At 43.3% G+C, this 27,910-nt stretch overlaps 1 protein-coding gene across 1 annotated transcript in view; it reads right to left on the minus strand.

Moving 5' to 3' along the window:
• Positions 1-27,910, minus strand: part of lmo7a (LIM domain 7a) — a 66,295-nt gene that overhangs the window by 25,584 nt on the left and 12,801 nt on the right. Inside the window, exons 3-9 of the mRNA XM_036539974.1 lie at positions 24,267-24,337; positions 22,239-22,308; positions 15,229-15,335; positions 4,983-5,013; positions 3,801-3,914; positions 2,537-2,729; positions 391-640 (exon numbers count right to left, since the gene is read on the minus strand). Coding sequence (XP_036395867.1) covers positions 391-640; positions 2,537-2,729; positions 3,801-3,914; positions 4,983-5,013; positions 15,229-15,335; positions 22,239-22,308; positions 24,267-24,337 — 836 coding nt within the window. The remainder of the gene's footprint in view (positions 1-390; positions 641-2,536; positions 2,730-3,800; positions 3,915-4,982; positions 5,014-15,228; positions 15,336-22,238; positions 22,309-24,266; positions 24,338-27,910) is intronic.

Below are 27,910 nucleotides of genomic sequence, written 5' to 3' on the forward strand. Positions count from 1 at the left end.
GCACAAAAACCAACAGACAGCCAGCATGAGGTGACGCGCTTTCAAGCATATTTTACGTGTCAGCAGTGGGCATGAAACTGATGTACATGTAACTGTATCCGAACAGGAAACTTCCCCAAAATTTTGGTGGCAAAGCATCCCTCCATTAGCCAAGGAAGCAGTTTGCCTTCCAGGAAAGTGAAAATTAAAACCGGTTAAAAGCTAGTTTCCCTGGAAGAACAGTGGTTAATTTTTTCAGTAGTGAAGCGGGCTTAAAATGACATCCAAGCGATTGGATGACAATTCTACATGTATGTACGAAGACATTAATATTCGCCAAACATTGCTTTTTACATAAACCCAGAACAGCAACAACTGAGAGCAGAACAGGCCTAGAAAGCCAGGCATTACCTGGTGAAGGTGCCATCCTCCTCTGTGTACATAGGGCTGGCCCAGCTCCTCCTGTTATCCTCGTTCCGCTCGGCTCTTTTCTTTCGCAGTGGTGCAGGGACGTAGCCTGATGGCTTGTCCTTGCTGGGGAGGAACTGGTTGAACTGCGCGGTGGCTTTGGGCTCGATGACTAGCGAGCGACGGTAAGTGATGGAGTCCTTGTTGTCCGTCATCTTGAAGCCCAGCTCTGCTTCTGCGTCACTGCCACAGCCTGGGGGGGCAGAAAGAGGGTGAGGGGGTGGGGTAGCAGGGGTGAAGGGGGCCCCCCGGTCCGCCTGCCCCGTGGCGCTGGGGCCCCGGCGCAGATCCTGCTGCACAAACAGTGACGCCACCTTGATGGAACACGGAGCATTTTCGTTTACAGGCCTGCACGGAATGTTCCAGAATGTCTCACAGAGGTGAGCGTGGACAGACCTGCTAATTGTGGGACATTTCGTTCCCCTGTCTTTGGACAAGCGTCAGTGGAAAACAGCCTTTATTACTGGCGGCTAGGTGTCATTTTGAGCAATGCCTCAACGCAGACAGATAAGCGGTTCCTTCGGACTGTAAGGGTATGAATGCCTTAAACACAGAGCGATACAGTACACCATATCATTTAATAACAAAACTATTTATATACAATAAAAAAACATTCTAAAACTTTCTAAATATCTGTCTGAGCATGTTGAGATAAAAGGTGAATTTGGTGAAAGCTCATTACAAAGCATTGTTATATGAGCAGCAATATAGTGCGGTAACTATAATATAGTGGTGGCTATGTTACAGCAGCCAACCACTAGAGGGCATTACGCAATTACTTTTTCCAAAAGTAAAATCCATGTCCCTACTTTAGAAAATGGATCAGAAACCTAGAAACACTAAACCACTTATGGATAGTATTTTGGAAAATTATGTCTTTACCTCTCATTTGGATAGCAACTGAAGAGACTTTCAGACTAAAAAACACCATTTTCAAACATTAAAGACAGCCAAGATACACTGTCAGATGAGAATGAGATATTTTATATATATTGTACATGTAAGGTACATTTGCTATCAGGGCAGGAATCATGTTCAGAACTGTTCAAAGTGAGTGACTTTCATTCAATAATTAAAACCTGGTGATGTAATAAACCTGAAATGAGTGCATGCCTGAGGAAATGCAGCTGCCCATCCCTTAACTTGGAAAAGGAGAGTGTTGCAAGCTGCTCACAGATCAAAGGCTTCTGTGGATTTGATCTCCGTTCCAAAACTTACAGGAATCGTTCTCATCAAACAGTCATTGTGCAACAGATCAGGAAGGCCTCCGCAGAGACTCGCCCTGTCAAGTGTTGGTTTTTGCTGCTTCGTCTAATTTGGTTGCTGCATAGAAAAATAATCTGATCTACTGTATCAATATTGAAATAACGACGCTGAATTATATCATAACAACGCACAGCGGGTCCGTAGCAGTCTCCCCGCTGCTCAGAGCAAACATGCAGTTTGGTAGCATTATTTAATGGGCAGTATGAAACAAAGCTACACAATACCATTAAGGGGACAGATGGGTACAGACTCCCATGTTCCAATGTAGCCAGAAGCAAATTCCCTTTGCTCTAACTGTGATGTCCTCCACAGCAGACCCACAACAAACACCCAGCGGATACTAATATTCAACAGAGAACAGATTTTGTCTTTGACTTCAATAGACCTATTCAAGCAGGCCCCTTGAGGCCTGTAAACAGGTCAGACCTGAAGTGAACCGAGTGCTACCGACTCATGTCTCTGTTTGCAAGCCATGACACTGTTGTCTTTCCTGTCTCTCTGACAGGTACCTCACCCACAACCCCACAGCGTTGCTCCCTCCAGCAGGACTGGGGTGGGTCACCAAGTCACAGCATGCAGTTGTTAGCTTCTGCCACCTTCCATGCAAATCACCAATTACAGATCATTTACAGATTGCTGGTGGCTGGACTCCTTCATATATCTGTCAGTAAAAGCATCCACTAAACTACTCTTGCAGATTACCATCAGAAATACCCTCAGAAGAACGAGCTCTCTGAATAGCACTGTGCAGCCGACTGAGGGTGTGAAATCCATTTTGCCTCCACTAAACGGATCTGACAACATTCTGGGAGAGGGCCCCTACCTTCACTGCTGCCTTTCAGAGTAACGTCTGAAGAGATGCTCAGCGTCCTAGACTCCACAGAGTCTAAACTGTCAAGAGAATCCTCTCTCCTGTGACCAGTCTGCAATGGGAACAGCTCCTCTTTCTCGTACCAGCTGTCGCCGAACCCGCTGTCCCTGACGTTGCCCTTCAGACTGGCTGAATCTTCGAGTGCCTGAGGAAGAGGAAGAAGAGGATGTCAGTGCTTGAAGGGCACTCGAAGGGCCTCCTCTGATCCATGATACCAGAGTGCACAAATCCATTTGCTCTGCCAAGCCATCACTCCATCAAGACTTCACTGTGTTGACAGTGGAGGTAAACATATCAGAGCATGCTGTTCTGTAGTTTTTCCTCTGAAAGGTGACTCCTAACTTTGGGGATGCAAAAAAATGGAGAAAATGGTATTCACTGCTGATTCATACACATCTGCGCTAAGACTATTTGCAGAACATAAGAACAATTAAAGTTCAGAAAACATTTTGGAGCAATGTGCTTGATCTCCGTCTGTTACACACTAAGGCCACTAATAATGTATGTTAATCCAGACACCGTAAAAGCAAGAAAAAATTCCTGCAAATTCAAAATATTAAAATATAAAATGTAATGACACGACACTGATTAAATGCTTGCATATATAGCAAGCACACACACAACACACACACACTGCTACATTTAAATAAGCATTTATCACTGAGCTCGACACTAAACTGTGTGAGAGTGGAAATCATTATGACGGGCAAACTGCTGAGCCCATTACCAAACCTCCACTGCACTGGCCAGGTGTAGGATGTCTGCGTGCGAGGCATCAGCGGCAAAACATGCACACCGGGGTGCGAGGGGCTCAAATATCACAACACACCCTGCATACAGCAACCCCGGCCACTCGGGCTGCCGCCGTGGCCAATTAGGGCTTGCGCAAAGCAAATCGGATTTAAATACCTGAGCGAATGAATTACTTACGACTTGGCGTGTAGTTTTACAGTCTGGGCCCTGTGGGCCAACAGGAAAAATCCGCCTCCGTCTTTTAAGCGCATACTTCAAATGCCACAAAGGATAGAGACATACTGAGCATGCACCGCGGGAGAAATAATTTGAGGTAATTTCAGAGGATTTCACACAGTTGCTGGTGTACCGGGATTACACACGTAACTGCTTATCAACATAAGCCACTTAAACCCAGATGACTCACAGGCTACTAACAGTATGTATACAGTAGGGATTCCACAGAAAACGTGCACTCACTTACCTTCGAAAGCGCTAGGCCTAGTAATCCCTCAAACGCCTTCAGGTTTAGGTAAGGTCCATTATAGATGGGGTCAACCTGTGCCTTCCTGCCCAGCCAATATATGGTTATTAAAACCTGAAAGAGAGAAACATAACTGAGCAAAAGTAATATTTTTATGCATCTCGTGTATGTGGTAGTATGTGTAACTTGGGGAAAAAGGGGTGGGGAGCCCTAGCTGATATTTAGATGGGAGTGACTTCTAGACTATTGCTCAAGCTGTTTACTTGAACAAGGCAAATTACATTTCTGTCAGCGCAGCACAGACATAGCAGGCATTTGAATTTATTGACCAGCTTGTTTTCTCATTGTAATTTCCTCATTCAACGCATTGTTAATACTGTCATTGGAGATCTCTCTAAGCCTTCAGAACAACTATTAGGCAATGTCATCCAGCTATTCAGAAGCGAAGATATTTCAATACAATGCTGTTCATATTTAGCCGTTTTTATTCTGGACAGCTGTGCCTAGCTCTGCACTGAACGTGTGGGCGGGCAGCGGGGGGGGGGGGGGGGGGGGGGGCTATCTGTTGGCCCATGGTGCAGACAGGCCTTTGTTTCTGTGTTCATCCAGAACCCTCTACCCCTCTCAAAGAGCAGTGTGCTGATCAGGTACAATACTGACAGAGCACTCACAGCAGACAGAGCACACCAGTTTCTGCAGGGGGGAAAAAACACAGTGTTTTCCTGTGGGTCAGCACACTGTCACAGATTAATAAAACAGAGGTGTCTAAGATGGTCAGAGGGGGAGAGAAATCTGTCAATCTCCTTGTTCTGACCTCCTGGGGTGAGGCAAACTCTGTTGATGCTACAGAAAATTCTACAGAAAATTTGTTTTACTCTGTGCTCTGGTCTGTCTACAGGCCAGAATCTCTTTTGTCTCTGTCATAAAATTATATTGCAGTCAGTGTGCACCCAAATAACACTTCTCCAAGTAAGAATAAATTGCAAAGTGCAATGCTTAGATGAGCCTTGCAGATTATGGGTCTACATCCTGAAGGTTTGGGAGGCAGTCTGCTGTAATGAACACACAGACACAAACACAAACAAACACACAGAGGTACAAAGGTAGACACAAACACACATGAATGCGGAGACACAATGACAAACAAACACACAGAGACACACGCATGTCATGTCTACTTACATTCTTCAGCCTCCTTTTGGTCTCTTCCTGTCTGCAAAGAGAGGAGAGTTGTGTGTGATTAATCTCGTATAGCCTGTAAAAATGGCAATAAAAGAATGGCAGACATGTCCCTCTTGTTTCCACACTGAAAATACTAGAAAGTGAGAGCACAATCTCTACTGCAACCCCCCCCCCCCCCTCTTCCCGACACCCCCTCACAAAAGGCCGTGCTCTCTGGACCGGACAGCTGCGCACATCTCCAAATTCCTCCCCTCTCACACGGGACAGAGCGGGCCACTGCCTGCCGCTGCCAGTCAAAAAAAAAACAATTGGACCGGTGCTACCGATACAGCATGCTGCCTTCAGATACCCAGACGGGCCTTCGGTACCATTCCACCTCAGCCAGCTGCTGACCAGCTCCCAGTATCACTGATAAGATGCAAGGCAGTCCAGCTGACCACAACTTCCCCACTCATGTTCCCACTTTCTCATATTACTGTAATACTTTTTGAGTGATGCGACTGTCAGTTGTATTGGCATTTTAACTCAGTACTGTTTGGGTAAGGACAACATTAATGTGAAATTCGTTGTACATACTGTTGAAGAATTTGATTCTGTTTTTTGATACTTTGTACAAATAACATTTTTGACTGGGAAATAGTATTCTATAATATTCTAATATGATAGAGCCTTTGGGCTGCATAGCATGGTTTATGACAGGTAGTAAATACCAAGACCATAAAAAAAGATAATCGGTCTTTGAAGGGAAAAGGCCAGAGATTAAATGGATTTTCTCATAACCTCCACTTACTAAACTTGATGCACTACTTTCTGAAAGGATCTCAAAGTAAAAGTGTGCGCGGACCATAAAAACTGAATCCCAATCCCACCCGAACTTCCCACTCCAATACCCATATCGAACTCTTTCATTCCCAAACCTAGCCCGAAGTTGAATACTGTTATTTGTTACCCAACTGTGCCTGAACCTTTCCTTTACTCAGTTCAGCAGATTACAAATTCCAAATATTATATTAAACGTCTCCTTTTTGATAGAACACAGTGCATTAATAGTGTGTTAATATGGTTTTGTACAAAATAAATAAATACCACAGCATATAATGTTCAGCTGCTAAACAAATTGACGTAATGCAGTCTGTCCTTGTTGGGAAAACAGTGCACTATACACTGAAAACAGTTAAGCATGTCCAAGTAAACAAATAAAAATGGGAAGACTCAGCTCAACGGTTCAAGTGAACAAACTGTCCTTTTTTGGGAAAACGAGGGCACTTGGTTGAAAAGTTAGTACATACATTAAGCAAATAACTTAATCCTCCATTCAAGCATGATGTTTGATAAAACTTACACTCCCTTTGAGTAAATGTCATTCATTCAAAATGAAATTTTACCCTGGATTTTAGACAGCTGTGCATTCAAATTCTGACATCCAGAAACACAGAGTCTGTCCTGGCCCGAACTCGACATGTTTTGCCGAGTTCCATGTGTGCACAAGACTTAACCTCCAAGCTTTCTGATAATAAATGTGGTTCCTCCGTCAAACAAACTGCCCATAATATTTCAGTAATTCCATTCCAACTTCCGCAGTATTGTGCGGCTTGGCCAAACCACTGGACTGCAAACAGACAGTGGCTTCTATGCCTAGCTGTCAAACAAAGCTGCACTGCCTTTGTGCCAGTAACCTGGCTGCCTGCAGCAATTCCTTATGCAAAAAAAATCAGCCATCCATTTTAAACAGGCTCTCTCCGCCCTGAAGGCCTCTGTAATCCTGATAATGAGCCGCAGTAGGGCCAGTGGTCATGAGAAAGCGTGAGATACCGCCGCCTGTCTCTACGCAACACATTCCTCGCAGGGAAGGGTAATACAATCGTGCCACATGCCTCGATCCAGGAGCGCTTTTAGTATCTGGTTGCCCCTGCATTCCACAACACTTGTGCAGCTGGGAACACCTGCTGGGAATGCGCAGAACATTCTGTTCTGACACCTGAGTCGCAGTGATGTTCTGGCCGCCTTCCTCTCAGGTCGAGATGCGGCCTGAAAGCCTGTGAAAGAGCGGCCTGAAAGGCTCTTGCTAGGTGGAGGCGAGGCGCCCTTTAAACTGAAGCTGCCCGAACTAGGGGGGCTCCAGCACAATGGGGGACCTGTCTGGCGATGACAGAATGAAATGATGCAAGTTCAAAACCATGAGCCGTTAACATGTGAGCTGAGTTGCATCAAGAGAGCGGTTGCTGAACCAGAGCTCAGCAATTTATGAGTACCATAAAAAGAAGAAAAAAAAAAACATTCTGCTTTCTGGTGTTGGAACAAAGTCCACATTTATGGCAAAGCTGGAAAGGGAATTTTGGGAACAATCTGCTACAACCCATGTTACCTAATGGCAGATTATGAGGGTTGTTACTGCCTAAGGACTCTCTTGGGAATACAGGATCAAGGAGGCTATTCTAACCTATGAGGCCTAAGGGTTGTACTGTAACTCTATAAAATCAGCAGTTAGCAAGAATAAAAGAACAATGTCAAAACATCTATTCATAAATACTTATTTTCTGTTTGCTTTCTTTCATCTGTCATTAAGATCAAAGTAGGACTTCAAACAAAGCCCCTGTTATTCTAAAATGAATAGGTCTATACTCCAATATGCTAAAATGTTAAGTAAAACTACTACTGGCAATAACATCGCCCCTGGAGTCAGTTTGCTTCTTGCCTGTGGAACCTTTTGACTACAGACCTTTTGTCTCTTGTTCAAAGTTGTGACACACCAGTCACAAATAGTGAGCAGAAGCAGTCCCCACCCACCCCCCCCATTTACAGTACAAGTAAAAGTCTAACTGCTTTTTTTGCACCAACACTATTATGAGGCGCGGGGGGGGGGGGACACATCTGAACTACTCAGCTGATCTCAACGATCGCAGTTTTGTTATTTTCTGAAAATTGCAACAGATGGCGAAGGGCACAAACATACTATAAACATTTATATTTTAATGTGGTGGATCAAACAATGTGCACATTTTTAGCACAGACCATTTCTGCAACTAACTGCAAAAATAAACAATTCCCAAATGACACCCTTTAAATTTCCATGAAAATCCATCAAAACAAAACTGTATGTGCAGCAATACTCTCATGTCCAGTGTTAATGTACTGTAGTCCACCAGAAAGCAAATTCCGAGCCAAATCGAAACTGGATAAAACAGACAGCAGATGGACAAAGAACCAGCTATTACTGCCTACACCAGGCACTGTTTGGCGAGGTGGGACTGGGGACTATTAAAAGAAATAAAACATTACAGTCCACCCCAAACACTAGATTGACTGCATTTCATCATTCGAAACGGGATGAATTTACACTCCAGCGACAGTCACGCATTCATGGGTGTATAGCAGGAATGTCTACAGCAAAGAAACAACACTTAATGTGTTTTTAAATAACTGCAACTTGCTTGTGTTTTGTTCAGAGGCCTCTGAATGCTCTTATGATTATTGTGTAGTTTCCAATACAACTGTTTCTACTGCATCACACCATGCAAAGGTCAGAAATGAAAACAAAAGGTCCCATTTAGTATTTATCCAAAGTTATGTACACAGAAACAGTATATATTCAAAAGCTCATCCTCTGCCTTTCTGGGACTGTTTCATAGCTATTAAACATCGTTCACAATGCAGTGCTTTATTCTCCATTTCCCTGAAGGCAGGCTTCAATAAGAGTGCTGGACACTCACAAGAGCAGTTGTTCACAGAAGAGCTAGTGGTTATCTTCCCACAGCAGATAAACGGGAGCGTGACTCCAGAACATTCCGGACGTTCTTTTTTCCCATTCAAAACATCCATTCTCTCCAATGCCACCTCGATAGGGGTGACTTCAAATGCAAAATCGGTTATCTGTACCAGCACTTTCATTCCAAAACCAACATTCAAAAATGCCGCACCTGCATTGGGCCTTTGGTCAATGATATGTGGACAACAGAAGTCTTTCAGACACAAGGCCACTGGTGCACCAGCACTGGGCCTGGGAGAAACAGCATGTCACAGTACAGCCTGTGACAACAAGCAGTAGATTCAGTCTAGACCTGGAACAGAACAGCTCGTTCTGGGAGCGGCTTGTGTGACAAGCCTCACCAGCCTTCATATATTCTACCTGGGTGAATTATGGGAATGCGTAATAGAGCAAGTTTCATGTGAACATTTCATAACATTGTCACGTCCCTGAGCACACCTTTTGACATCACCTCGCTATCTCTCTGACACTAAATTAAAAAAAAACAATGACTCGCCCACTGAACGAACTATTGCTTCATGTTTCCAGTGATTTATAGATGAGCTCCTCCCTCTATGTGACAGGATAGTGGATCTGACCTTTGACCTTTTGGTTAAAACCATCAGATGGGCCAACTGAAGCCACAGCACCACGTTTAACTTTCTATAAATTAATTTCTGAAATCTTTTTCTTGCACAAATAGCACAATTAAGATTTACATTATGTGTCATGAGTGATCTACAAAATGCCATTTTTAATAGAGCCCTATTCCTGAAAGTAAGTTTGGCTCACATTTGAAATTCCTGGAAAAAGAAAAAAAAAAAAGAAACTGAAAATAAATGACTGCAATGCAACATCCATTACCGTTTCTCTTCAGAAGACTTTGCTGTCATCAACAATTTGCAGTATGACATGCATGCTGAGGGAACCCAACAGGTGAGACTCCCAACTTACAACTTAGGACCAGGCTGCCGACAAATAGTTGGCCTGTAGCCATGGCCACCTGTACCCAGTACTCAATTTGAGCACTTCTGCTGCTCCAAGCAAGCAGTGACACCGTCACAAGGTAGTACACCTTTACATTCCAGGCCAGGCGAGAGGGGGAGGAACACAGTGAGCCAAAACAAACCTGAGCCAGCAACCTGCTACCAGGTGTACACGCATCGGCCACAGCTAGGAAAACCACCCAGGCAGCATTCCTGTGTGGTCAAGGCCCGCGGCAGTACTACACCACAACTGCGGGTACTACCGACAGAGGTGAACATCATGGCACATGGAGATGCTCCATGCTGGGGAGTAACCACTTTCAGTCTAAGAAATACACCAAGCACCAAAAAGCAAAGCTTCACTGAGCAATATGTTTGGGCATGGTCAAAATGGCTTCTCACGTGACTGTGACCAATAAGAGTTCGTTGTTGTGTAATCCTTGCTTTATCATACTGTTCCAATATCTTTCTGCTCAGACGTTAGTTGGTTTTGCATGCAGTATCAGACATTAGCGGTATCAGTGGTTAGGATTACTCTTACTCTGTTTAAAAAATGGACACAAATAGCCATTTTATTGCAATGGCAGGCAAATGGACATATACAACTATTTCAAACGTCATACTAGCAGCATCTACATTTGAATGCAGGCTATTGATGAAAATGAATATATTACATTACATACAAAATTCTTCTTTTTTCTGCTTATTTTTATCACCAACAATAAGTAATAAAATAAAAAAAAAACACTGCAGACACCTGCAGTGCTCTAGCTACACATGTCAAACAACACCACATTTACATATATTTAATCCCAATATGAGCATTCAAAATGGCTCCCAGGCTGACAAACACCCCACCAAGCACAGATGGACACGTTGACCCAGCCCAACATACAGACAATGGAAGGGTAGGCCTGTCACCTGCCTGTAGTGTTAGCACCACCCTGTCACCCATCAACTTCTGATTCATTTCTCAATCATTCTCAGGGTTGCGAAAGCAGCAAATTAAAGGGTGTGTGTTTGCGCACCCACGAAATCAAGACGGCACGTCCCCATTTCGCTCATTGTCCACGAGGCCACATTCCTGCGATCGGGCCACGCCCCCGAGCCTCGTCACCCTTCATAAAAATGGCGCTCTGAATAAAAGGAATAACGTCATGGATCGTAATGGCTTTTCAAACACTGGCCTTACTGACAGCATCAGCTGTGACTATGCCAGTTTCATTCGGAGGAGTCACCCTGCCCCTTATCAAACGCTACGGCGATTATTCACAGGCAAATAGGGTTAGGCTGGCATTTCGATTTTCCTGGTGAGTTGAGTCGCAGGCTGCAAATGCAGCCCTCGTGTGACCATTTATGGTAAGGCTCAGTTGCCATGATAGAGTGTTTATTGGCCATTCATCACAACCACTTGTTTCACAATCTCTGAACACGCTGCCCGGGTCGGTACGCTGTTAGAACCGCACAGCATCACACACCACATGCACAGAGGGCAAGCTCTGCTCATGCTGCCTTTAAAGAAAAGTTATTTCAATAATGCATACTCTCAGCAAAAAAAAAAAATCACAGACAGTACACAAATACCATTACTAGTGATATTTTCAACTGACACAACAGAAGTCTAGGTTAGTCAAATGATGACAATCTGAATGTTATGCCTGTCACATAACTGACATTCACCACCACCATTAACCTCAATGTTTGTTCCATTTAACTTTCAGTTCCCTGGGGGGACATGACAGGGATGATGTGTATGTGGAGGATATTTCACAATGGCTGTGGAGTTTCTTACCATCACAGACCCCTCTGTGCCACACTGACAGCAGAGGCCAATGCCATTTTCATGAGGGACTGAGGTCACCACTCAATACTGAAACCTCCTTGTGCTGTCCTCTTTGTTTTTAAGAATACACAGTTACTCTAAATGGGGAAAAACCTGCAGCAAAACCTAAAGAAAACCCATTGAATTCATTAAAGTTTTCCAACAGGAAAAAAAATCTCTTGGGAACTTGACGGCAGCGTCAAAATTGTGTGAATGATAAGAATGACCTCTAATCCTTTAGACAAAAGGCGGGTAATACAAAAGGCCAAGGAGTGGGTATTTCGACCCTTTCACCTCCATTACCAAGTATCCCAATGGCATTGTTTTGATTAGGAGGTCAGCTTTTCTAAATCAAAACAAATTTGCTGACTGTAACACAACCCACATAATTTTAGAGTTGCAGGACATAGATCTATCCATCCCTGCTTTAACACAGAGAGGATGAGGTATTCAGAGGGGCATCCAAATTCACAGCACTCACTGAGGCAAAATAAGCCCATTTTCCGACCATGTAACTAATTTTAACAAAACTTAATACAGCAACATAATAACTAGAACTGGTCAGAATAATGGAGCTGTAACTGTAATTCTTTCCAGTAATCCCAAAATCATGCTAATCCCTCTGATCCCTGAGTAATAAGACACATTCTAGAGTGCTGATATGCAACAACATAATTACCAGAATTCAGGAGGCAGTGATCTTTTCAATCCCTGTGGTTCAGGGTTGTGCAAGGCCAGTGGTCTTCCGATGAAGTATTCTTATAACGGGAAATAAGCCAACACCATCATGGTTTACGTGGCTAATGAAAATACTGCAATCTTCAGAAAAGTATACTCATGTAGACAGTTGACTTAGCGCTATCAGTCTTAGCGTTATGTAATCTCAAGCAATATGACAATGTGTACAGTAGGCAACGCCAACATCACAGTGCCAAGCCTAGCTCAAAGGTCACATCTCAAGGCATACCATTCACTGTGACCAATACAAGGAAGAAAGAAAGAATCAAATGCTAAAATCATCAACTCAAAAATTCTCACACTACAGTGAGTGTATGCCAACATACATTGCAGTACATGCAAGTTACAAAAAAAAAAAAAAAAAGTAAAATTGAGGATTAGATTTATAGACCAGGATACAGGCTGAAGTGCAGTCTTGCAACACAGATAAAAGTGTGTGGTGCACCTGTTCGATTTGCTTGGGAAGGGACACATAGGACTGACAGCATACAGATAGCAGCAGATGCGGGAGATCCAGAACTTTCTCTCTTAAGCTTTTAATGCTCTCATGACTAACAATGACCAGAATTATTGCTTGTATGGGCGCCACAGTAATTTGTGAAACATCTCTTGGCACTGCTGCGTGTATCACACCAATCATGTCCTCTGCAATGACTGTAAATGTTCTGGATCCAAAGGGAGAGCTGGGGAGTATTTACTTGGCGGTACACTGCAGTGCTTGTGTGGCCCATGTGTTTCCACTACCACTAAAGCCTCAATTAAGTAAGTCAATTACAGACGAAAAGCATCCAACCACGGTCTTCAAAACCCGTGATGTACAATGGAAATATCTTGCTTTTAAAGACAAAGAAACTATATTGTATTGAATTTACTTTTAGAACATTCTCACTAGATGACTTGTATTATGAAATTAGGGCTGTAAACAATTTATTAAAAACAATATATTAAAACCTGGCAGTGACATCCAGATGTACATGAGCTCCACAGGGATGAGAGTTTTTCCAGAAAAGACAAGAAATGTTATCCACTTGTTGAGTTGCTGACTCGAGTATTTGCGTTTTTCAATCTAATTAATTCGGAACTTGCTGTTCATGCAAAACCACTGGCAAGTTTTTACATCTACAGAATACAGCGTGATCGCCTACAAGGAGGCCCCCAAAAAGATCAACACAACAGAGAGACATTTTTCAGGCTTGCTGGGATCACGTGCACCCAACTCATACCAAACCTAAACAATGTTCAGAGCGTGCATGCAAAATACCCACTCAAGCCTCACAGCTGTAACTGCATCACAGAACAAATTAACACTGTCTGAGCAGACTGTATGTGCTTTAGCAATCTCTGGAGCAGTGACAGTGGAATGCATGCAGGAAAACGCTCTATAAAAAGACTCCCTGTCCAGAGTCATATCGCCATTCCAATTGGTCCAATGTCAAAAAGTGACCTTCCACTTCTAAATTTAGGAGCAGTAAAGCCCCCCTTCACAGGAGCCATGGGGAAAATGCCCGGGTCCAGTGGCCAGCCTCGTGGTGCTTAGGCCTTGTTACAAGTTGTTAACTGACAGAAAGAAGGCACCGGTCCTGTTTGATTGGAATGTCTTTGCAGTTGCTAGGGAAGGGTGGGTGTGGCCTGGTAACCGTCCTTACGCTGGGCTGGCTTTGTTTGATTTCTGATCACAACGGAGACTCAAACAGCCCAGCCAAATTCACTGAGGACAGCAGTGTAACATGATAAAAAACGAATCCCCCATTGTGCCAACTCATCAAACTGTGGATGAGAGCAGCATCTCTGTATGTAGTCTTCAGGAGCAGCTGAATGATGCAGTAACGTTACAACAGGAGGGAAGAGTCTTTAAGACCACAGCAGCTAGACCATTTTCTGTCAGAGGTGGTCATATTTTTATCAAATGATTCAACTCCCAAATGTATACTACCCAATCCACATTCATTCAGCATTTGTAATGTAATGCATATATTAAACACATAAAGAGACAAATCTCAGTGCTACTAAATGTGTTAAGAATAAATGGAATCTGAAAACAGGTGACGTACAATGCTGCAGTTAAAATAACAGGTAAATCACCTGTTGTTCCTCCCCTTTACCTCTCAGGTGCACCTACGTGGATACTGAACAGGTTGCACAACATACCGGCCCTATTTCACCAAAACCCCTTTTCTGCCCATGAATGCCACAACAGGAGACAGAATCATAAAACACAGCAAATGAGACAGTACAGCGGTGTGCGCACATGCACAAACTCAATTTCACATGCAGTCAACAGTATGAAGCATGTCCTCTGCCGTGTCTGATAAGTAACACTAATGTGCAGTTTCACCCTACAACTCATGATCTCATTTTAAACTACAGCTCACAGACTTCAATTTGGCACACAAAGCTGCAATTTCTATGGCCCAGTGAGTTATTATCAGAACCCACTTTCATTACACCTGTAAACTGGGTTTCATTTCCCTTCTGCTGCGTAGGCTGGCTTGGCTTCACTGTAGGATTCAAATGGTATAAAGACAGGTGGACCTTTATTCTCATAGTTAGTGTATAGATTGTCACCTGATGCAGTAGACCAAAAAGAGCCAAATGGTACCAGCTTCCTGAAGAGTGAGTTGACTGTTCTTTTTCACAAGTTGCGCCTAAAAACCTTCTGACTTTTAGACCTTGTTAATCTCCACCCTTAGACCCCCACACACCACACTCTTCTCTTTACTAAATGTGAAAGACAGCATTGGTAAAAGATCACTTGGTTAAATTTAAACTTGGGGTCAGTGTGTACAAGCTCACATTAGCCCAGTGTTTGAGCAGCACAGAAATGAGAAACGGACATTTACATGTCAGATAAAGCAAATGGCATTCGTTATCACAGTCATTTCATCTCCTGGTATACTGCGGGTACACCTGGATTCGCCATGCCGCCTCCTATCACAGGAACGGAACAGGACTTACTTGACAGTGACACGTGAGGAAAGGTCTTGCAGGTCTCCCGGGTGAAACAGTTGTGCCTCTTTCAGTCCTAGCTTTCCGCAGGCCTTCAAGAAGACGTTGATGTTGTCCTGTTAAAAGGAGGAACGAGTTGCCCACGCTTAGAGTCACGGAATAATCGTGCAGGAATTCTCTGGCAGACACAGTCCGCAATTCTTTGCATCCAAAGTTCAGATCGTCAGTGAGCCGGCAGGGGTGGGGGCGGGACTGGTGGGAGGGAGGGGAGGGGGGGGGGGAGAGGCCATGGGGGGTGACTGTGCAGGGGGGGAGGGAGTGGTGTATGGCAAATAAACAGTGACACAATGTAACATGCAGGCAGGGCTGCGTGACTGCATTGATTGACTCCTCCAGCATTACCTGTTTGGACTGTGTGTGCCTGCAATGGAGGTGGAGACTGAGCAGCCAGAGGTCAACGATCTCAGGCCCCACCCTCAGCCATGCAAAGCAGCCAAACACACAAATGGTACACACACACACACACACACCCACACACACACACACACACGTGCACACACACACACACACACACACACACACCCAGAAACTGTCACCCACCCAGCTGCTCAGAGCCTGGGCTGTGCCCGCTGCAGAATACCTGTGGAGTCCGTGGGGGGGTGTTGGATTATTTTGGAGACACGTTGTTGCCATGAAACAGAGATCAGAAAATGTGATGACTGAAACGACAAAGTATTTCCCTGCAGCCTGTGTGCGCACAGAGGCACGGGGGCGTGGCGGAATGGGTTTCACTGCTCTCAGCGTTTGCACTTTCATAGGAAGCGTGCGCCCGTTTGGGACAGTTCTTAGAGGGAGGAGGGGTTCCTGAGTAACAGATTGTTTTGATTATCTGATTTTGCTTCCCCATCAAAACCTTGGGGCCTTCCCACACATAAGTCAGCCAATAGACAAAAATCAATTCCGACAGTATGCAGGTATTATACATTTTTTTAATTCACTTACAATCCAGTCCACGGTTTACATTTTTTCTGTGCCAAACAACACATCAGATTTACATACTGTACACTGACACAGCGAGTTATAGTGCAGTTATTCCTGCAAAACAGCTACAACTGCAGTGTTGCGTTTATACATGTGTAGTACATTGGGAGTGCTGACGCGAGCCCAGCCCTATCATTATACAAGCTTTGAAATAATTATGGGGTCCTCTGTTCTATATATACACATGCATACAAAACAACATGCTTATTAGGACACGGCACACAGAGACCGAGCTGAACTCTCGGTACAGACTGTTCGCGTTCCCAGCTCGTTTCGCTCCACAGTGGCATGGGTATGGGCTTGCCCTGGAGCCGGAGGGGTCGGAGATCACAACCTCAGATCACGGGTGGTGGGCCACACTGCCGCAGTTTGCCTCTCTGCTGTTTACAAAAGGCTCATGCAGCCATGTGATGCACCACTGCCTAAACTGCGGAGGCAAGGTCAACGGCAAGCAGAAGGGCAGGCGTCTCCGGACACACTATATAAAAATCCATGAATGGGTCCTGCCAAACCAGTCGATATTTTTATTGATATTAAAACCGTCTGCCATATTTCACTCCCTTGTAGTTGCAGGGTTTCCGTTACCCGTCACCACCCCGGGACTAAAATTAGACCTGCTGTGCTGTGCCAGTGGCTCAGGGACACTTGAGACGCGAGTCCAGAGGGACAGCTCCATCCACGCAGTGCACCGCGTGCCCACCCCAGGGAGCGGAAAAAAACAGCACTGGCAGTGGGAATACGAATGAGGGCCACTGACATATTCTCAGGCTATCCATCTTCAAGGAACGCTGCTCATATGCCGAGCAGGGAACATGAGATTTTCAATCTACGGCGTATGGAATTTGCCGACACTCTTCACATTTTGCGCAAGTCCCCTGGGTTATTGTTCTGCTGTTTGATGTCCCCACTCTTAAAAAATGTGAGATATCTCACATCATTTATGTCAACATTCTTCTCTGGCAGCCAAGTTTTCACGCGCCGGTTAATCATGGTGTTCGCTGCAGGCCGGGTTACAGCAGAAAGTGAAAACATTCGAAAGTCACGCAAACAAGCGTATGTACCATGGCATTCGTGCCCTTCACACCGCGCAGGTGTCTGCCGTAAAACTTATCTTATCTCATTGCGCTGAAAAGCAAACCGACGAGAATCGACTCGGTCGTATCATCACACATGCAGCACCTCTGAGCAGATCCTTAAAGAACGACAAATGTCACTAATTGCCTTTTGTTAAGGTTAAATGGAAGCTAATTACATTGATCCACGTAAAGCATACCGTAGTGAATAAATGCAGTCTGTTAGTAAGTAGGTTCATAAATCACTGCAATTTTACACCCACCTTTCAAAAATGTTCCAACACGCAGCTGGGCATAAACTGACAGTTTATCAGAACAGCTAAATGTACTTTCCCTCATCAAGCAAGAAACAGCTGGATTGAATGAAGCGAGACAATTGCAATGTTCCGATACGCTCGTCTGTAGTCAATGGCTGCACTACGAATTACACAGTGCATTATAGTGGAGTGGGTGCTCATTAGAGGATAGGCACTACACTAATATCTTCATTCGAGCAATTCATAGGGAGGAGATGAACAGCAAGGTGCCTGAGAATGAGAAGACAAGAAAATCCAGGCTGACCTACCCACCACCATCTCTGACCAGACTAAGCCAATTTGTTCCATGGCTGTGGGATCCTGGTCAAATAAACCTGGGCTGTAGGGCTCATCCTGCACTCAAAGCAAATGCCTTGCCAACTGAGCCATTCAGGAAGCCATTTATAATTAGCTCAATAGACACACATTGCATGACCACAGTGAATAATAACATTATTGGTGGGAATAGTACCCCATAGGTTTGACCCTGAAAATTCATCAAGTTAAGAAGCAGGAGACTGACCCTGAGAAGTTGCTAGCGGTACTTTGCTCATGAGCTCATTTGGCATTTATGAATACATCATGTAACACACAGAAACTAAATTCTAACGTGTCAAGGGAAAATGTACAGCCCTTATATAAGAGATGGCAGATGGGGAGAACATAGTCAGCTTACCGAGAAATGCCCTCCTTATGAAACGAATGCACCAGAGACAAGCGGTCTAAATTCTATAGGCCTTATTTGCATACCCTACTGGTGAAGCATCATTCCCCACATCGCAGTGGAATTAACCCTGTGCATGGCTCAATTGCAGGAGGCCTTCCATTGTTGTCTGAGAGTTTCTCAGGCACGCCTGTGACACTGTCTCAGGAGCCCCATCTAGTCTGTACAGTGTCTGTGTTGTTTCAACACATCTTCAGGCGTGTGCCTGAAACCACACAACAAAGACAACAAACTGTTTGTAAAACACCTCTGCAACTACAATAGAGTATGGTTAGAAGACATTCCATTAAATCTTAAGAACAACCTTAAGAATCCAGTCCTATGTTTGCCCACACCTTATATTACGCTGCACAGAACAACATGCTGCAGGCTAATTCTCGTGCTCAGCACGCTCAGATCACTCAAGCTTAAAGAAGCTGCTATGCTACAGCTTTACCTCTCCTGGTCAGTGCGACATACAGGCCAATACAGAGGTCTTTTTAAGGTGCTCACGGTGAGGTGATGTGATACAAGAACAAAAGTGGGATGGAAATGTGTTGAAGTAGTGAAGGGGCTCTGCTTAGTCATAGTACACTCAATGAGGCGTTACATCACGTTGGATGCACACAACAGCTGCAGTATGATAGGGAGTCATCTATATTAAGCCGATTCCCAAATATGTTTCGCCAGGGCAGATCGACAGTAGCCACTGGGTCAGTCTTCCAAAGACTAGATGTCTGTAACCAGAATCAAATCTGACCATACTTGGAAGTTCAGTCCACATTGTGACAAAAACTTTCACAGACCTCTCCAAATTCAAATATTGCTGTCTCACCCTTGCCATACTCCATGCAGAGAAAATGTCCAGAATGTTTAAAATGAACACTTCAGGCCTTAATTTTGCACAGATAGACGCCAATAATGAATAAAGAATTTATTCACTTAATCCTGTAAAAAATGCTGGACTCATTCAGTGATCATAATCCACCCATGAAGCTGTCACAATTATTCTTGGTCATTCACAGGAACTTAAGACTTTATAAAGCTACCAATACATTGGTAGTGACATTCTTTAATCAGCTTTCAAAATGTTGAACAGTTCAATAATCTCCACCATCAACCTTTAATCTGAGTACACGTGAAGTTCAACTATTTCACCTAATAAGTAAAATCTAACTGCTGCTGAAGTAAGGATTCCTGCACTGATAGTAATGTTACTAGAAAGCTGCTGATGTTGTGATTATCATTAAGAATGTTATGCAGAATTATACTGCTGTCTGATCAATTGTTTGCCTCTTTGCTTGGACAGCAAATACTGATATGGAAGATAATGAAACCTAATGGTCTCCCCTCCCTTAGTTATATTACAGCTCCAAGTCACTACCCACACAAGCACCGTTAACTATTACGCCAGTGTACTTCACACTGTAGCTAACTGACATTTGTATTCAATCCATCTCTACAAAACTGACATCAATCACAGTTGAGTCTCTTTAGATAACCATGACGGTAATCTTGTAAAATGGCATTTTAAAAAGGTAGGGATTTAAATATTTTGACCAATAGCGTTCATGTTACTAACGCAAAATAACTGTGCAGCAGATGTTCAATGTTAGGTGTTATAATAAACATCTAGCATGTAACTCCCTCAATAAGTAAGTATAAAGTCAGATATATTGTTTTGGTTGAATTAATTGCAATGGGTTTTCAAAATATGAAAACCAAACTGTTGCCATTTTGTTGTAACACACTGAGGCCACCTTCATGTGATAACATGCAGTTTTGCAAAGGTTCATTCCACTTAAAAAAAAGCCTGTCATCTACCCATCACTATCAACACAGACCTTAGGACAATCTGCCTTGAGGCTTCACAACGGGCATAACCTTTTGGTTTTTGATAATCTGTTCAGACCAGAAAAATGCGCTAAGCATTTGAGAAATCGGACCTGAAGTCATTTCTATTGAGTATTGTGATGGTGAGATTAACACTAAATCTTAAAAACTGACCTGACTATATGTTATAGATGCAAATTTTAAACACACATTTTCATCTTCAAATTGCAGCACAGATAAGACTCTAATGAGGAAAAATTCCAAATGTCTAAAAGCCTAGGGATTTCCGTTTACTTACTTTTCCTTTGTTTTGCTTAATTGGAAGTCACGCTGAAGAGAATGCGATCTGAAACATCCACTGGGCTCAATTATAGCTTGTTTTTACCTCGTCAAACCCCATGAAGTCATTTCCAACTGTTTCCTCGCGGCACAGCCCTTCAAAACGCAATGTTCTCATGTGGTAAACTGCACCACCACACAAGAACAGGCCTCCGTTTCAAACTAGCAGCAGCTCCAGCTATCCCTGGGAAATGCTACAGAAAGCCACAGCTTGGAGTTTTCATGGAACATTGAGCTCAATGACACGGGAAATCGAACCGTGGACCAACAGAAATGACTGAGCCAACAGCAGCACAGCAGCCCTCACCCAATCTCACCAGACATTCCTCAAAACCGTTCTTCATTTCCGCTTTCTTCCTAACAACATTTGTTTTTGCCAAGCTACATATTCTGGAAAAAAAGGAGACCAATACTGCACCGAAATATAACCATAATGGCTTCCACATTTTCATATTTTAGTTTTAATGAGGCTTTCAATCTGTGGAGATTAAATCAATTTTACTGTCTCACATACAATGGAAGCTAACGGGAACACTCCTTGTTCTTTGTGCATTTCATACTTCCTTTTCAGGCAGCATCTTGGTCAAATTAATTCAGATCCTTTGTGAAAATCTTATGTCCACCATTTCTAACCAACATTCCTGGTTCCTGCTCCTTTAAAGCAAACACTACTGAAAGAAAAACATACAAAAATGCCTTATACTAAAGATGGGCCACACAATCCCCATCTCACTAAATGTTTTCAATGGTGTCCTCTTACATCTACTATATACACCCCATCATAATATCCCTGAAAAACTCAAAATAAAAATTGTATAAAAAGATGCCACACGCCTACAGGGAATGGGGATTTAGGTTCCCAGCTCACATGTTAATGTCACTGATGCTGAGGATCACCTTCATATGAGGGTCATGCTTATGCTGAAGTCAGGAGGGTTCACCCTTACTAAGCCGATTCATCATTTTAAACACAAAACAAAGCACTGTCTTCTTGCATCTTGCACATATCAGTGTTTGACTTTTATTCAGTATCCTCTTTGAGGTCATGGGAAATGCATATTAAGGATGCTATGCAGCAGGTTACATGCAGCAAGCACTGTTTGATGCATACTGAGGAAAGTGTGGTAGCACAGATCATCTGACTACATGCATGTACAGATCTATACCATGTGAGGGGTCACAGTTAACTGACCATATAAAATAAAAATATGCAAAACATGTTGATGGCACCTTGACTCTACAATATGCACGCCTGTATAAGAACATCTGTATAAGCAGACGTCCTTACAGAGGATGACTAGCATATCTTACAACATGAACTGTTCCCATTTGCATGGCTGAAAATGCAGAATGGATGAAGTGAAAAAGGTTATGTCATTTTGCTCAAGGGATCAACACTTTCCATCACAAGGGATTAAACCCTGAAACTTTCTAGTCACAAGCCTGTTTCCTGTAACACTGCTACTAAGCACTGTAAAAGCAAAAATCCATATATAATCCATATAGTTGTTAAGCTTATTCAACATACTCCACACAGATCCACTGTGTTCAGAAGCCATTTACACAATGAATGACATAAAAAGTTTTGTTACCAAAGGCTGAATTGTGGAACGAAACGTTCTTAAACAAAAGATGCGGCTGTCAAACAACAAAAACAACATGAGACTTTCAAACATTCCCTCCGTACTCTACCGTTTCACACAGAGGACCAACAGAATAACAAAGCAAGCTTACCAAGCCAGCGATAGGTGTGGACAGCCTGTTGACTCTCTTAACAATCCCCGGTTTCAGCTTGTTGATCAGGCTTGAAAGAGAAAGAGAGAGAGAGGGGTTGATCCTTCAGTGAACACAAACAGTAGTAATGAGTCTGCCCTGTGCTTTTATGACTTCCCTTAATGTTGGCCACCTGGCTTTAGTTGACTAAATCTCCCCCATGACACACAGAAGAAGGCAGTTCTCTCCTGCACATTCCCACAAAAGCCAGTTCTATGCCAGTGCTGCAATGGAGAAGCTGGGCATACAGCACATTATTTGTATTTGGTTAGAATAGTGTGTGAGCAATCCAACAAATAGTGTAGCTTTGGCACTTTGCCCTCTTATCACCTTATGTAGTAATATCATCGGATAAGCCACACAATTTTTCAAGCCAGTATAATGCCTGCTATTTATTCTTAGCAGTGACACACCCGTAACCTTTGTTAGCAGGTTATCAAACAAGCTGAATCCTTGGTACTCAAACACCAAAGGTTGTCTGTGGAAATTTTTCAAATTAAAACATTCTGAAAAATGCAAAATTAACCTGACAGCTGCTTTTAGGTTTTTTCAGATTTATGTTTAACTATTCTTGAGCGAGTTCTCAAGTTTTATGTTTCATTCAAGTAACAAAAACACTCAGACCTTACAGTTACAGTTACAGTTTATCTTACAATGTGAATTCAACTCATTTTCCTAAAGACACAATGATCTCTCAAATCATGAGAAAATACAAAACTATACAAATGAATCTAAAATGGCAGCTTTACTGTATAAGTCAGAGGCTTTAATAGCCTACATTTCAGTTCAATTGGCCAACTAGGATAATTAGGAAACATAATACATTTGCTATTTGGAGAGTGATTACCCCCCTATGGATCCATTTGTAGTTGACCTGTGAGCACTGCTCTGCTGTAAAATAAGTCTGCAATGATATCGCCTACACTTTGGAGAGTGTGAACTGCTCAACCGAATCCATATTGTAACATCTGAAAAACAAACATTTCCAGGGAATGCACAGAGGGCAAGGAAACGAGTCGTTAAGACATTTTGCGTGTGGTGATGATCCATCATGCACCACATTAAAAGCGCTGACTCTTGTGGAGCGAGCTCTCTGGGGCCCTTATGAGCCCACGGTGTAGGAACACTGATCTGTGGATGGGGCCTGGGGAGGGGGGTGGAGGAGACTTAATTTTAGACGAGCGAAATTACAGCGGCATCTTTCCTCCCCACGGAGGGGCGGGCAGGCTTCGGGGATTCTGCGTCTGACCGTGGTAATTAGGCTGCTGAGTCACAGGCCTGGCACCGGCGTGTCCGTCCAGAGGGACCGCCCAGTCACCGCACGGGTCGATAAACGAGCCCGTCGGCTCAGCATCCCTGACCTGACACGACTTCACGCCATCGCTACCACCCACTCCCCCCTCCCAACTCCACCCCTCAATCACTGCCAAACGCCCACAAGGTTCTAACTGATTTCTCAGAAAGGATCTCGCAGGAGTCTGGTGTCTGACCCCAGCTTTCAGGTATTCACACCCTCTAAGAGATTTTCACAGTTGTCTTTTAACATACTCTGTTTATGTCTGCGTTACACGTTAAACTATCCATTCAGCTACATCCTTGCGCTATTTCAAAGAGCGAGAAAACTGTTACCATGCACGAGTATGGTTTCAACCACACAGATCACAGCAGGCCACATCTATATAGTGCATGGTTGCCTCATCTGGCAAAATCCAAATTCTGCCCATTTTCAATCCCGTCTGTTTTGCATTCTCCACCACTTTGAATTGTCTGGAGGATCTCACGCAACGCAAGTGTCCGTTTGAAGATGGAAAGTACAGCCACACACATCCAAATTCTCCTTTCTGAACGAATTTCACTCACTAGCCTTCTGCCATGGGGCAGTGTTGAAGTACACCGTCCTTCCTTCTGATTCGCAACAGAACCCAATGCATGGCCCTTATAACTGAGTGACCTGAGACCAGCATGCAGGGAAAGGCGGCAATTACTCACTCGCACAGCAGGACTCCATTCTCCAGTGCCGATCTGAAGTTGCTGCCCCCAAACTTCTTCTTGGTTACAGCCTGTGTGGAGAAAAGGCAGAGATCACTGAAAACACAGGCCGGTGTGTGGCCACAACAAGCCCCGTGCCCTTTCCCCCTCCAGTCCCAACGGCTGAGGCCGCCGCTCTAGCACAGTCGACCGCAGCGTCTGGCAGACCTTGGATCTGTCTCGCTTTGCTCCCAGTCGTCCTGCAAACACCGCTGGGGCCGGCCCGTTCTCAAACCGCAGCGCACACGGGCGTCCGGAGGAATGTCAACTGTGCCGCTAAGCGCCAGCCTCATGCCTCCCCGCTGATCTCAAAGCCATGGCTGCGGGACGTCGGCAAAGAGACGCGGCATTGTTGTGGCCAAGGCGCAACACAGGGAGCTGTTTGTGTTTTGTGTTTACGGCCTGAAATCGCTCATCGACACGCTTTGACAAAAAACTCATAACACAAGAAGTATACAGACCTTTACATCATCACTTTTTTTTTTAAACTTATCTTTATGAACAGTGAAATCATTCTGTAAATGTTACTTTTTAAACACATATACGCATAAAGACAGATATGGCCAAACACACAGGTGCACGCATGGACAAGTAAACACGGAGAAGTGTGTGTACAAACACACAGAAAAGACTGTGTGTCTGTGTGTAAGTACATGTGTACAACTGTGCATACAGAATGACCTCACTGTTCAAAATACGTGAAAGAGAGTGTGATGATGTAATGGTATGTATCAACGTCATACTTGTACATTATACTTTTCTGTGTAGATCAGCAATCTCAGTCAGGCTGAAAGGCTTGTTACAGAGTTTCTTTGAGCAAATGCCATCATGGCAGATCATTTCTCACACAATATTATTATACTGCTGTTGATGAGGGCCAGAAGTAAAAAAAAAAAAAAAACAAACAAAAAAATAAATCTGCCAAAAAATGTTATGACATTCCTGTGGAAACTGTATTCAAAGCTTAGTTTTTTTTAGCTGATGGTTTTTTGAGCTGATGACTTAGAACAATGAAGTTTTCATAACTGTTCATAATACTCATCAACATGACAGTACTTCAAAAGAGAAAACATTTAATTTGTGAAACAATTACCAGTAGGTTTTCTACTCTTGCTGAGACATTTCCTTGCACTTTTGATCCAATGTTGTGCCATTTTTCATTTCTGACAATGTATTTATTTTGTTTAACGTTTACGTAACCAGGATCCTTTCGGACAAAAAATATTTTCAAGGGAGACCTAGCCAAGGCAACAGCTTTACAGTAAACACAAAGTAGAGATGAACAGTATGCAATATAACAACACACCAATACACACAGTCATACACAGACAGAGACAAAATAAAGACTGACATTATAATGCTTGCTGAGCATGGATTATAATAACGAATATAAATTAATATAAATTAAAAATAAAAAAACAATGGTGCACTGAAACAGAACGCTTTCCTAAAGATTATATAATCAGGTGTACGTTACATAATAAAAAGTTCATAATATCAATAGCTTGTTTTCTTGATGCACTATAGTTCATGCATGTATGCACTTATTTAAATAGAATTAATAATTGGTGAGAGTAAAAATACCTAACTGACACAAATAAACTAAGCACATTAAAATCAATAGAGCAGCACACTGGTATGCTGAGAACACTTCTCATGGTATCTCTGATAGTGATTCGTGTGAAGAGGCCATAGAACCAGTATCACCACATTATGTCATCAGGGAAGTGTCGTGTTATTTTGGCGTGGCACTGTAAAGTTATCACACAGTTCGCACAATTACAGCACTGTGAAGTTATCACATCCTCCTACAGTCTAACTGATTACACGAGGACCAACTGGCTTCCTGCTCCTTTCAGGTCTCCCTCCCCCCAAAAGAGTCCCTCTCTGCAGAACATTAACAATATGTTACCCATAGGGCTGCAACAATAACCGCATCACCGCCATACCACGGTATTAGGAGGTGTACCGCTGTGTTGAGCCTGTCACCACCATTACCGTCATAACAGCTTTTTTTCTCCCCTTATCTGAGAGTGCTGCCATCCTCATGTAGCTTTTGGCTTGGTCTGTGGCCTTGTCTACACTCACTTTCTTCTTTCAGTTTTGAAAAGGATCACGTCCACAGTACTCGTTTTTTTTTTAATCTCTCCACATGAGAACAAGAAAACGATTCTAAAATGCCCAGACCACTGCACTGAGCATACACATAACATTTAGCAAGCGCATCACGTCATTGTAACCTTCTGGTCGGCTGACCAATCAAATCAAATCGAGGGGACTGACACTGAGGAGAAGCGGTTTGCGAGTCTGGTGTTGAAAACTAGTGAACAACTGCAACTGTCAACAAATAATGTTATGGAGGAAAACATTCAATGTATGATAATACCTGTCTATACCCATGCTTATTAATTATAATGTGTAGCAAAAGTCATGTAAAATGCTTTTAAATGTATGTAATTTCTTGATCACAGGATTGTAGCACAGTCTGTAGCACAGACTATAGCCCTTGACCTTGAACTGTGGCACAGATCACTACAGTTGCACCACAGTATGTGGGCGGCAGCCTAGTGTGGTTACAACCAGGAAGGTACAGGTTTGAACCCCTGCTGGGGTACTACTGCAAGACACTTAATCTGAAACACTTCAACAAACATCCTGCTTTGTATAAACATATAACAGATAATATTAAACTATAATTTAATGTCCAACTGATTAGCAATTCTTGCTGTTTGTCGGAAAAGTAAAGTTGGTAGCATACACTTGAATAAACCAACTGAATTTTGGTGTTGACTGCATTATGCTCTTAACATTCTGACTGACAGTGAGTGTATGAGATGCCACCTCATAAATGTCACTATTTTTAAACCACAGACCCCTAACCATCTCAGCAAACTATCCAGCCCTCCCCCCCACACACACACAAACAACATACATGCATAACTGACACAAACATCACCATCATGCAGTATGATTGTAACTGCTACAGCAATCCCCACCACACACACATGCACACACACGGACACATGTTGCTCATTCCGCTCTGTTGCCCATTCAGCTTGAATGGATACACTTATGTTCTTTTGGGCTGTAATAAGAATGTCTGCTAAATGAATGTAATGTAAAGTAATGTAAACATGCACAACTGAGGAATCAATATTCCTCCATTTCTTGTGAGATCCATGCAGCAGTAATTTTACCCAATTTAAATACTGTTGAGTATCCTAAATGATGGTTTGTTCCCAGGGGACCCTCCACACCCTGGAAATGGATGAGAATGGGAAACAGGTTGGACTGGCTGTGCAGAGAGCAACCAGCAACGACTGACTGATCAGTCGGGACTTGTTCTCATCCATTGTTAGCCTGCCTTTAAAGTGCTACTTCAAAGGACAGGTTTCATCTGTTGCATAATGGAATAGAAATAAATCCCACCTTTTAAAACATTTAAAACAGACAAGTGGACCTGCACTCTCATTTTCTCAACAGGTCTGGTTTTATATCATATATCAGCTCTGTATGAAATCTGCCTTTACATTTTTCCTGATCTTGATGGCTATCTTGCTTTCGATGGTTTGCCATGAACAACAGAGAAATACATATAGCATAAA

This window comes from Megalops cyprinoides, chromosome 11, assembly GCF_013368585.1.
Source record: "Megalops cyprinoides isolate fMegCyp1 chromosome 11, fMegCyp1.pri, whole genome shotgun sequence".
NCBI lineage: Eukaryota > Metazoa > Chordata > Actinopteri > Elopiformes > Megalopidae > Megalops > Megalops cyprinoides.